The following is a 13,566-nucleotide window of genomic DNA, read 5'->3' on the forward strand; positions in this document are numbered from 1 at the left end:
AGGTTACTATTTGTATTACTCAGCTCCACAATACAATATTTTCTTTTGATGCTTTCCTATGCAGTGTCATTGACTCTATTGTTGGCATCACATTGCTGACACTATTTGTGTTATCATGAAGAAAATTTGAAAGCATACAGATTACAATGGAATTTAAAAATTGTGAATCAAATCAGTGTAAGTAATCAATGTACAAATCCTGAACAATAAGACACCAGTTGCACTTAGATCCCAATCTTGGAAACATGTACATGTTCTAAAAATTCTAAAAATGTTGGCGCTTAAAAAAAGGCTTATTTTTATTTTGTGCAATACACAGAGGATGACCTAAAACATTCCCTGCATCTGCTACAACTCCCATGTATTCTTTTTTAACAGAGAAAGTCCACACAACTCTGCTAATCTCTCCACTGGAAATAGCTCTAGTGTAAATGTAGTATGGAACAAGCCAACCTTTACCAATAGCTCTACATAAGAACTCTAGAAAGAACATGCAAAGAAACATGGAAGCAAATGGAAAATGGGTTTTATTTTCTTCTGCCAGATGGGCTCTGGAAAGAGCCCTAAACAGGGTTCCTTAAGGCAATTCATAACAATCTAGTCCATCTGGCTTTTCCAAAGAGATAATTGCAAATATAAGCACTCTCTCCTTCTGCTTCTACTTGATGAGCTGAGTTTGGCAGAAGTCCAGCCTTGCTGCCTATGGCAAGATACATTCTAATTTTAGAAAATAATTCCTGAAGGAGATAAAAGTGCAGTGGCAGGGCAGCCATTTAAAATAACCTACTCATTTTCCTTTCACCTGAACTTACTATTTTTCCTTGCAAGTAACTTTTCACAGCCTTCTAGAGAAAACAGAAGTGCCTGTAACATGCTTTTATTTCCCAGCACTGTACAATTTGTTTCATCAGTACTCAGTGCACATGTAAATATACTTACAGGCACTGAAATTATTTCAGTTCAAATGCTACTTCCAACACATATTCAAGAGTTGAAAATATTCTGAATTTATTTGGAAGACAATTGTAACTTGATCTATTTCAAAAGCTGACCTGCACTTGCATGTAGAGATGAGCTTCCTGCCTCTCCTTCCTCTTTTGAGCCTCTATTCTTTTCTCTTCTTGTAGCCTTTCTACAAGTTGTTGAGGAATATCATGGTCCGTAACAGGCTGCAAAACTTCACCTACAAGACAAATTTTGTTATGTCATTCTGAAATTTACATCAAACAGGGTTTTCATGCACAATTGACTTTTCTCTGAAGAAAAAAAAAAACCTGCCTTTTTCATCTTTTAATTAAAAACATGATTTGATATCATCATGTTTTGGCAAAATAAGTATTTTCTATCCTGAGCCAAAATGCATGATTTCCATGAAATATGTATCACAGACTTCTGAATTAGATATTCACTTCAGGATTAAAAAAAAAAAATTTACCACCACCTGATTGTTTTTAATATACATATATCTACATATTTATAATGGATTGGATTTAATTTCCATGAGTCACTGATTTTTCATCCTATAAAACAATTAAGGATGAAGCACTCTGCTGATACACAGTCTTGTCTTACTGTGCTAAGACAAGATGCTGGAGGATTAGAACGCACTTTCTAGAAGTGAGAGAAAGTCTGGTCGATCCCCACAGAATCTATAGATGCCATCTATAACTAATGGAGCCCCTTTGTATAAGAAGGCTGTCAACAATTCAGAAATCAAATACATATCTAAATCCCTCTACCCTATCTAATTTGGAACACACACAGGGTATACATACTTAATTTTGATTCCCTGATGTAAACCAACATGTACGCATTAGTACAGTGTCGTACAGATAAGTCATCATCATGGCCTCCGTAGTTGTGTTCAATCGCTTCTTCCTTTGTACATCTTGATACAACATCATCATCAAATTTACACCACTAGAGAGAAAATTTTACATAAATATAACGTTTTACACAAAAACATGTTCTTGAATGATAAATTAATCCTATTTCTGGCATGCCTTTCAGCTCCAAGTAATTAAAATTTCTCTTCAAGCATCAAGAGTTTAGAAAATTCTACAGTTCGCTGTAATTTGTGTTACCTGCTATCTGCACTCAGCATAAGGGAGGCCATAAGTACCTCCGACTCATCTGAAAATCTTACACTGAATATCAAAAGCTTTTAGCCAGATAATTATACAAAGGATTCATCTCAAGACTATTCCTGAAGTATTTCACATTTCTATATGAAGTTCAGATAGCTGGCCTTATTTTTATTAAATAACACAATGCAACGATGCACCAAATACCTGGTAATTATTTGTAAATTTGACATAGTTTACAGGAAATTTTAAATAAAACCAATAAAACCGATTAATAGTGAAAAGACAAATAGAAACAAATTCACAGTAAAACCTGACTGCTCATTTTACTGTGAACAGTCATAGACACACAAAACCAGTAAGCTCAAGGGAAGAGGCACCTGACCCATAAACATCGAATCTGATCAAGTCATCTAAACCTGTAACAGACATGCAAAGACACTGAATTTATGAGTCACAGAAACATTAGGAAGACTCATATTTGCTTCAGCATTAAGTCTGAGAAATGCTGGATAAAAGTTGCTCACTGTAGAAATTCAGCACACAGACAGAAGACTGAAGGGCTTCCCTTAGTCTTTTGCCAAAAGCCAACAGCAAATATAAAGGTGCTCTCTTAATAAGGCAGGTGATGCCTCCAAATGCAAACTTCTCCCCTAAAGAGCAAAAGAAAACTAGACATGAGGGCTGCTGCTTTGTCTTTGTAAATCCAAAGCAAGTTTCCCAAATATGTTAGAATAGAAACAACAATGACAAGTATCAACCTACAAACTACATCAAACAGAGATATGACTTCACTAACTGACCATGCCAGTACTCTCTTCTGTTAGAGAAAGAAGAGCTGCAAAGTTTTTCCCATTATGAAAACTGCAAGGATCTATTTACATCACACAAATGTGTTTAGTTGTTTTTGAATACTCACTTTGCCATCACCCTTTGGATTTAAGTAAACAACATAATGTCCACCATGGTTATCTCCACTGTGTACTAGAACTGCATGAAGAATGTAATTTGCAGGATCTTTAGGATCTGTTTTTTGCAAAAATTCATCTAGTGGCAACTGTTCAGGGAACTCAAACCTAATTTTGAAGAAGAAAAAAACTACATTAAAAAACTACATTTGTTTGCATTATGTTTAAAACAACAGCTACAAATGGCAATTACAGTTCTGAATGACAAATTCAACACTTTAACATTCAATTCGGGGACCTCTAACATATGCCTGGACACACACCTCCCCCTTGGAACTGATTCAAAAATAGGATTTTGCCCTTATTAATTATTATTTATTATTATTATTGTTTACAAAAATACATTGGCTGGTCTAAATTCTACATCCAAAACTAAAAGCACATGAAGAAAAATGCACCAAAAAAATCCACCCCAAACTCACCTATCATTTATCTTGATGTTCTGGTCAGTCTGAGGATCATACATAAATCTCATGAGCTGTAGGTGTAATACTGGTGGCAATGTGAGAAACTTCACACCCTTCTCTGCCTCCTAGACGTTTTAAAGGAAACAGAGGGTTGAAATTGTAAGATTTTTAGCAATTTGACACACCTGCCTGCTGAAGATATTTTTCTTTAAACTTTTATTTTATAGACTTGACACCATAATGTGCAAAGAATAGTTAACTTCCACCCCAGTTTTGAACCATCTTAATGCTGCAGTCCTCCCATGAGCTCCTCCAGTAACATCATACAAGAAAACATTTCGTTTAAATTTAGGTCATTCATGAAGCACATGTGAACATAGCACTACGTTATGAGCAACTCAGGTATAAATGAAATTAAAAAGAATACTGAGGCAAAATCTCATTTCTGATCAATTCTGAATTTCGTGTCCACTGTATCCTGACAACAAATATTTCACTATTATGCTGCTTTCTGAGAACACCTAATAATATTTACCACATTACTGACAGAAACTGCTATAGGGAAGCTGCAAAAATAAGCTCTAGTAGAAAAAGAAAAATTGTAAAAGGACTACTACTCTCTACAGTGGATGCTGCAAAGTACAACTGAAAAGCTCAGAAATGTGCATGTGAACAGTCAAAATTCCACAGGTGCACTTGATGATGATATAGAAATTGCCTCTCTAAAGTAACTTTCAGAACTATGCTTTTTTGTTTGTTTGTTTGTTTTGTTTTACTAGACACAGAAAAGTGGGCCACTCTTAGAGAAAGGATTTGAATAATTTCTCAGTCTTGAAAATCAGTAGAGAATTTAACAGTAAAATCATTCTAGTCACTGAAACTGTTACAGGTACAAAACCAAAATTCACTGCTGAGTAGACTTTTAAAATCTAAGCTCTGTTTTGAGAAGTCTAACAGCAACTTAGAGAAGCTATGTACAAGCTTGCCTGAAGAGAAAAATGGCTAAGATCAGTTGATACAACCTAGAATGTAGGTATCAGTAGCAAAGTTTATTGGCCACTGTAGCTATGCTTTATCAAGGACACAAAAATAAAATTTAAAAAACAAATTAAAAGAAGAAAAATACCTGCAAGCCGTGTTCTCCTGCATCATACTTGTTATCACCATCCAACTGTTCCACTGCAACATAGTCAATGAAGGACTCAAAAACTAAATGAAAAGGATTGGGAATAATATGGAAAGAGGAAGAAAAAGTTAAGTTTACTCTAGCTAAGGGCTTAACATTATATTTATCAAATAACATTTTAAGACACTAGAACTTGTACTTGAGTATTTGGCTTTATAAAAATAAAAATTAAAGTTTTACATTGTTCAAGAATATCAAGAAACACACCAAAATTGGAGGGGTATAAAATTTCAAGATTTTAAAATCAGTTAGAACTGCCTGCCAAATGTATTCTCTCTACAACTGTTAAGTAGCAAACTAGATAATTTTGTTTGCTTGAGTCTTACGCATCCTTTTTCATGTCTTGTATGCCAAATACTTGGTGACCACTGATAAATGATCAACGTCATGCTATTCTGATTAGTTTATTCTTTTTTTTTTTTTTCTTAATGCTATGGTCAGGCCTAACAATGAACCTATTACCCATAAGTTCATCTCCATATATAAATTATAACCTACAGCGATAACACTACTGTTATTAACATGTCACTGATGCACTTCCGTGACACTAGTAAAACCTCTAAATTCAAAGAGTTTCATGAAAATATCTCAGAGAATTAGGCGGGAAGGAACAGCGTAGTGAAAAGGGAGAAAGGGAAAAAGAGTAACATAAACAAAGACATTTTCTACAGAAAATGTTTTCAACGATCTGTCAAAAAGTAAGACCCATTCCTCTGAAATTAAAACAAGGATCCTTCAAAGTGATGAGCAACATCTAACCCATTTGAAATCAGCAGGCACTAAACAAACAGGTATTAAACCCATCTGGTAACAACAAAACAGAACAAAACAAACAGCCCAGCATGTTGAAGTGTTTGATTGGTGCATATCACAACGCATCACTTACTATTTTTCTTTCCCTTTATACTTAGTTGGATGTCATAATAATCTTCTATTCGTTCAGATCGGTAGTCTACATGTTTACATTGGATATAAGACTGTAAACAAAAACAAACACCATAGAATTTCAATGTACGCAAATAACAGAGTTAATTTTAAGAAGTACTAACAGGTTAAATACATACCACCATCTTCCCTCTGAACAATTTAGGAATAGTGCCTTCTACACATGTGCCTTTCATTTTATTTTCCACGTTATCAAGCAGCTGAAAGAAAGATTAGTTTTTACATAGGATAAACATGCACAGTTGCTAAATTCAGTCATCACATACAAATGATTACTATACTGATTAAACTAATTCATTTGCATAAAAACAAAGTTTTAGTCTATTCATACTGGCATCTCCTTTTTTAGTCCTCCAAATTCTCTTCTTTCCCCTAGAAAATGTTTTGAGGGCTACCCCAGCTACCGTCTTTTGGGTTTGGAAAACCTCACAAATTAAGTGATGCACCTGCATGTTCAAAGTTGCATTCCTCTCTACAGCAATATAAGGATCACTAGAATAGGTGTGTTCTATTTATTTTCTACCTTCCCTATCCTTCACAAACTCCTCACCCTCAAAAGGTCACAATTAATCCCATTCTTAAAAGAGAGAAATAAACCAAGGCACATAGCCTTAATTTAATCAGTTAAGCATCACTATTACTAGGAATGTTACTGTATTGTATTATATACACACAATATCAAGAGACAATTCTATGATACATGAGTAAGAAATAGCAAAAACATACCACTCGACATAATTCCTGGACATCATGTTGCATGAAGCTGTCTAAAGTTTCCCACCTTTGTAAGGCAAATCAATAGAAAAATTACTATACCATAAAGAAAATTTACAGCTCAGAAGTAATTTTCATTTCTTCTCATACCAGGAATTTAATATATAGCAAGATGTATAGACTAAGATTTAGTACTGCCTGGTGAGCATGCTTTTTAGTTCTACAGCATTTACTTGGCCTACAGCCTGCTTCTAAAGCCATTTTTCCTTTCAGTAAGCCCAGCTCAGAGGAGGAAGGGGCAGTGAACCTGTGGGACATTTTGGCAGCTGCTTTGCACGCACCTGCCTTTTCTTTCTGTGGTCCTGGTAACAGGAAAGCAGCCCATGCCACTGGAAGAGGCCAGGGTCAGGCAGTTGGTAACAGAATTTTTCTGATCTAAAAACTTTTTGCAGTTCATGTCAAAAACTCAAGAGAAGACCTTGGACCAACTCACTTCTGTCAGAAAAGTTCCCACAACAAACTTCTAGCTGCCTCTGTACAGAGCGCCCTTCAGGTGCAGCTAAGCAGTGCTCAGGGCTTATTTGTGCACATCAGAGGAAGCAACTGGACTTATCCTGGCTCCTTTGTACTCATCTGAACAGTTACTCTTGGATTCACAGTAACTCCAAGGATGTAGCCAGCTGCCTGAACACCACCTGTACCGTATGTACATTTGCAAGCAGTTGTGCGAATGAAGGAACGAGTGCAACATAGTCAAAATGCCTCCACAGTAGCCGAAATGGTACACTGCAGCAAAGATGTTCAGTGCTACTACCTTAAATAAAAGGGAAAAAGCATAAAGGAGCTGTTTTTAGTTTCACTGTGAAATACTTGCTCCTCAAAACTCTTTATATTTAAAAAGCATCCTTGAGTTCAAGTCTCTGACAATTCCTTTTGCAACAGCCATCACTCCCACTATATAAAAAAGGCTATATTTACCGTAGGCTTCAGCTCCTGTGTGAGCCAAAGGTTCAGCCCTGGCTCTTGAAGCCAGAAGCACAGGGCTGATCAGGAGCAATACTAACTTTATTTTCCCCTCCCACTCTCTTCTCAGTGACTCATCTGCATTGTCACATTGCAGCATGCTGCTCCCAAAAGCATGCCAAAACAACTGTGTGGGGGTCCCCACTGGAACAAGATCAATGAAGTAATCCATTGGGTAATTAAGAATGGAAAATAGCCTCCTGAATCTCCAAGCCTTAAATGCTTGCCAGCTTGAAGGACAAAAATCAAAGAAAAGGTTACATACTAATATTAGGACTTTTAAAAAGGAGGTCCTGCAGACAGCATCACTTTCTGCTGAAAAAATCCAAACTTATTTAGATTCTACAGAAACTCATAATACCCAATAAATATACACAGCATATAGCTAGGTCTCACAAGGTCAGAACCCTCCCTCTCTGACTTAAAGGAGGAAAAAGAGCAAATCTTCAACCACATTCAGAAGTTCCTTCCCAAGAACAAAGGCAGGCATGAGCACATTTTCAGAAGCTTACTCTCAGATACAAAATTAAGCATGTGCAACACCCTCAGGAAAGATCTCCTCATGCACCTGAGGATGACACAGTTAAGATACTAACTCAAGATGAAGTATTTATGATATCAGCAAGTCTTTATAGGACAGCAGGAGTGCTGATAAACTAAGCATACAATGTACCAGTTGGAAGAGGATACCACCAGATAAAGATACAGCACTGAGGTTACATTTTAATGTAACCTCAATGTAACAATGTAACAAAATTTCATTTTAAAGTCACCTCAAAACATGAAAAGAAAAGGAGAATAGCTGTAAGGTTACGAGAATTTTATCAGGACAGACCTCTTCTACAAGTTTTAGCAGAAGCTGCAGGATCAGAGACCTCAGAAATGTGACTGTCATGCTGACCACTAGGACAGCTATGTGATCATGTAAGATCGTATAATTTAATTTTCTAACTTGTTTTCAAACAAAAAATCCTTTCAATACTATTACAAAGGATTAGTTTATAAATACAGATGTAGCAAAATAATGCAAACAATAATCTTTTAGAATAATTTTTAGCTAAAAACCCTCCAAATTCATAGGATGTGCAAAGAGAAAGCTTGTAGAGGTTATGCTAATCTTCATCTTCTCTCAACTTCTGCTCAACCAAAATATCAAACTAGTGTAAAAAACAAACAACAAAAACATCCTCAACACAGCTATATTGTGTAATTCTGTCTTCCACATATCTGTACATTCTAGATTTAAAATTATACGTTGTAACACTGTCTCACAAGAATTGGTACCAGACCAAAGAAATACTGGGCAACAAACTGGATACTGGGGAAAAATTAAAGTAAAAACCAAGCTTTTAATAGATGCATTATGAAGGAAAAGAGGGTGCAAGAGTAAAGAAATCGCGAAGAAATATTTTGTGTGTGTGCTCTGACACCTTCAGTTCACACCATGGGTATTCCTTTTAAGCTTTAAATCATGAAACAGAATATGGGATAAGCGTTTCTAAACTGTGGACAGGCAAAAAGACATGCATCTTTGACGTATAATAACAAAGCATTACAACAGTCATCAGTGCTGAACTAACAATCTGGAAATGCAAGTTACTGTTATTTCCCTAGATTGAAAAACAGAAACAACTCAGACACTAACAATACACGAACTTCAATATTTCAGCGATGCGTTTTGTTCTCAATCCTACTTAGATAAATGTGTCACAACTTTCAGGTAACACGAACCCCAATCCCACTACTGATTTGTTTGATGACTGTGTACCTCCCACCAATCTGACTTTTGGATCATCCAGCTTTAGGAACGATTATTACTAAAAACCTATCCAACTAAACTGAAAAACTAGCAGTTAACATATTGTATTAATATTTCTCTGCACTTCTCTAAGAAGTCTAGTTTAAATAAAGCCTTTTTAAATAAATGCTATATGAAAACAAAAAATAATTGAAATTTCTGAAACTTACCCAAAAGATTTTGTTAACTTTTTAGTTCCAACTGGTTTGTCACTATGTTGTAGCTCATAAAACACTCTTTGCAATGCTAGAGGAACACTTTTGGATGAATCATCTCCTTCAGTGGGCATCATGTACACTGCCTGAAAAAGTATTCAGTTCAATTAGTATCTATGGAAAAGTTCATTGCTCATATTGTTGAATACATCCTTTCCTCTTCAGTGACTTACTTCATATAACTCCATTTAATCACTCCAAAAGAGTCTGAAAAAAAATCTTTTACTGTAGTGTAAAAATATTAATTGTCTGGAATCACTCTTCTTAGAGCACAGTGGTTAAAGGGATCTGAACAGACTCCATTCACGGGAACGTTATCTAAATAGTTAAACTCCACCCTAGAAAAGTAAATACACCGAAGCATTCAAAACACATGAACAATTTATCACGCTTTGTATGCCTATGCAATCATCACAGTAGGACCAGATACACCGAACAACACTATAGGATTTTAAAAATAGTATTGCTTTTGTGCTTTAGCTTGGTTCTGTGTGAATACTGCCATCTCCATTGGGGGAAAACAACACATGGAAGTACAAACAGCATCAATCAGGAACACAGAAAGGGTCTACGTGCAGGAGAAGGATGCCAAAGGACACTCAGATTCTCCGATACATTCCTTCCTACTTAACATCACCAGTGGTAGCAACTGAAGTAAAAGCTCAACAATTCAATTCACTGATTCTACCAAACCAGGAAGGATTGCAAACAAAAGTTACACAACTAGACCAACAGGCCTTCAGAAAGTTCGAACTGGCAGTGAAATGAGATTCATTGAAGAAATTGTACACCAATATATCTAGGGAAAAGTAACAGCAAAGAAAAGGTATTGACTGAGAAATGCTCATTTAAAAATTGCGACTGTAAAAAGAAAACAGAGGCAACTTCAAAAGGAGATAACACTTGAAATAATAGACTCTGATATTAAGTAGTATAAGAGAAACATCCTGTTAAGAAACAGGAATATTGCCAGCTGAGTTTTTGCCTGTGAAACAAGAGAAGCATACAGCTTTGTGCACGAAGCACTGAACTGGACCTCAGCTCCTCTCACTCCATTTCTGTCAGCCTAGATTTCAGATGTGTTCAGCACATCCACCCTGCGCCTTATGTTCCCTGCGTACAGAACGAGGTTGGTACTTCCAGTGTGTTGCTCAACTGCTGGGGTAAACACATTCGTTGTTAACACAAATGCTCAGTGCAGAGGTAATGGGAGCTACAAGATAGACATTAGATACAGACACGGCTGACAGAAAAATACAACTTAATGTCAAACAAAAAAATGCCAAAAAAAAGGCAATAAAATATGTTAAGATATTGACTGGCCAGTTAAGATTTAAAAATTTCTGAACGTCCACAATATGAGTTTTCAAACATGCAGAAACAAACACTTGAAGGATGAGAACTCTATGAGACTATCAGCAGACCAACCACAGTAGTAAGATGAAATAAAACAAACTGAAGTTCCTTCGTAACTTTTTACTGAAATACTGATTAGTTTGGCAAGGAAAGCAAACCCCTGACATTTGGATTTTTAAAAAAAGTTAATTATGCAACAGTAAAGCAATGTGATAATTTGCGTCATTTTATTTCTTTTTGAATTTTATATTTTACTTTCAAAATTTAGCAGTAAACTGAGATGATATAAAATAAAAACAAGACTGAACACTAGTAGCATTTAAATTTACATTTGTAGTTAGTTGTGAACTACATTGTCAAGAGCAATATCTACAGACCTAGAAGGGCAAACACGCTCAGGCGCCTTCCCAGTTGAGTTCCACGTATCTCCATGAACGGAGACCCACAAGCTCTCTACACACGCTAACATTAAGTTTGACCACCCTGATTGTGAAGCACTGTCAGAATCTTGCAGAATTAACTTAACCTCTCCCCAACCCCAGCTTATGAACCCTTTTATAAGCTGGTTGTCGCTGGCCCAAAGAAGAAACAGGAAATACCTGAGTGACCAAGTTTCAAATCCATCTTTCAAATCTAATCAGCCTGTATTAATTGTTTTTTATAACTTGTAAACAACCACTCATAAAAAGCAAAAATTTAAGAAGTTGCTTGCTATGTTTAGGCAAACAGGATTTGAAAATCACATAAGGAAAAAAATCAAATGTAACTAGTGCAGATACATGTTCTTAAAATACTTTCCGTATATATTTGCCAATAATAAGTATTCGAATGCTATTGTCATGAACATTCTTTGTGACAAACCCAAGATGATACTATAGCAGGCTAAAAGTCAACCTAGTGATTGTCACTATAGCTATCTCCTTCCAAAATGAGATAAATGGGAGTTCAGAATAGTGTGATGATTAAACAAAATCAGGTCCTTTGCATTTAGTTCTTATTTGGTTTCCTCTTGTACTATCTGGATGACTAAATCCTTTCCTGTATCTCTCAAATAATATTAAATCATTTATTTAAAATTTATTTATAATGACTTCATTCCAGATGCAATTGGATAAAAGCACCAGTTTTATTTCTTCTGAAGTTCTAATATTTTACTACAGACTGACATCTAACATACAGCCTGCCTTTGGTTTTTCCTTCTGTATGTGTATATAAGCACAACTGAAGAACACATCTCAAAAAGCTTAAGTGTTTCTTCAAGCTAAAACAAACCACAATCCTTTACAAACCTTTATTTTCACGTTTAGCCCTCACAAACTTTGAAAACTTGATCTCAAGATCAAGGAGTCAGGCATTTCGATCCATTAGAAAAAAGCAGCATCTTTAACACCTGAGAAGTTCCCTCAGGAAATGAACACACAAGAATGACAGGAACATGTAGAGGCAATGGCTAAAAGCAACAGACTGGGATACAAGGAAAATTTTATATTTTTATGTCGTAAAAGAATGCTACAGACAAGCTTGAAGACAGTGCTTAGAGTCAAAGACAGTTACTTAAAGAAGGGAAGAAAGCACTGTGCATGACATTTGAAGGTATGGTAAAATATATTAGCTAAATCATTAGCTAAATTAAGGAGAACAGATCAGGGAGAAATGTATTGCACCTATACTTGAAATTTTAGCATTGTTATGTAAATGTTCTGCAACATGCTCACAACCTGTAGGGAATTCTTCCAAGAGAACCAGCAAAGAATTTTAACTGACTGGCTGAAGCAACACTGACTGACTGGCTGGGGGCACTGATGACAGGCACAGGAAACAACATGAAGCGGTCTGAGACCAAATCTGGACTCCCCACTGTCCTTTGTTAGAGTAGACTGAACTTAGGTGCGCATTACCCGTCACAAAGATATGTCCTGCTTTATTCCCTACCACAGAAGCCACCCGGCTGCTAACAAAGGGAAGTTTTGTTTCAAGTACCAAGGAACCCTCTAACTGCTGTTTGGAAACAGAGCAAAGAAGGAAAGATGTCTGCATTCATCCTCTCCCACGCTTCATCAGAGGGTTTGACTTCCCATAAATATACGCTTGCACTTGATATTGTTCGTGCTTTCCCAGCTCTATTCCTGACAGCATTTTCTCTGTTAACAAACCTCTGAATAACAGTAATAAAAATAATTATTTCTCATAAGTATGGAGGATTAACAGAAATAATGGAATTGGTGATAATTAGCTGTTTTTAAAGGAACAAATTTGTTCAAAGTGAAAATAAATATGTTGTAGAAATTCATGTTTGTTTGTTTGGTTGGTTGGTTTTTCAGACCAGATAGGTAGTGATTCTTCTTTATCTGTAGTGACAGCAAGTGAGTACCAAAACCTGCCTAAAACAACCACTACTGGTTCTTTTGGTTTGGGGGACTCTGAAAATCTGAAGAATAAGCAGAGAATTAGGCATCCAGTACCATCTCCATTAAGGTATCTGCAGTTACCAGCTAGTAAATTAAGCTCTCTCATATGGTTGCTATCCAGACATTAACAATCCCTAACAGCTGGTATTTATTTTACAGCCTGGGGAAGAAGTGCAGGGGAATGCCTGAGAAGACTAGTTCAATTGAAACAAAACTGTATCACAAAAAGCATTTCGTCACAGAACAAGTTTTCTTTGTGGTACATACTGATTTACTGGCTGCAAGACATTCTAGAAAGGAAACACTCAATTGGATTAGATGTAGCTCTTATAAAAACACATTTTTCTTTCAAGAAATATGAGGTTGTCCAAAAAAAAAAAAAAAATGCACAAACATTATGAATGCTGAGCAAAAACCAGGCATTATAACAAATAAGCTGAATGGGTAAGTTACACCTCTTGT

General features: G+C 36.0%; 1 protein-coding gene across 1 annotated transcript in view; it reads right to left on the reverse strand.

The window, feature by feature from the left end:
* USP7 (ubiquitin specific peptidase 7) overlaps positions 1-13,566 on the reverse strand; it is a 72,128-nt gene that overhangs the window by 16,968 nt on the left and 41,594 nt on the right. The window contains exons 7-15 of the mRNA XM_032197372.1: positions 9,296-9,426; positions 6,317-6,371; positions 5,710-5,790; positions 5,532-5,622; positions 4,586-4,668; positions 3,475-3,584; positions 3,004-3,160; positions 1,776-1,920; positions 1,053-1,183 (exon numbers count right to left, since the gene is read on the reverse strand). Of these exons, the coding sequence (XP_032053263.1) occupies positions 1,053-1,183; positions 1,776-1,920; positions 3,004-3,160; positions 3,475-3,584; positions 4,586-4,668; positions 5,532-5,622; positions 5,710-5,790; positions 6,317-6,371; positions 9,296-9,426 (984 nt within the window). The remainder of the gene's footprint in view (positions 1-1,052; positions 1,184-1,775; positions 1,921-3,003; positions 3,161-3,474; positions 3,585-4,585; positions 4,669-5,531; positions 5,623-5,709; positions 5,791-6,316; positions 6,372-9,295; positions 9,427-13,566) is intronic.

Source organism: Aythya fuligula, chromosome 15 (assembly GCF_009819795.1).
Source record: "Aythya fuligula isolate bAytFul2 chromosome 15, bAytFul2.pri, whole genome shotgun sequence".
NCBI lineage: Eukaryota > Metazoa > Chordata > Aves > Anseriformes > Anatidae > Aythya > Aythya fuligula.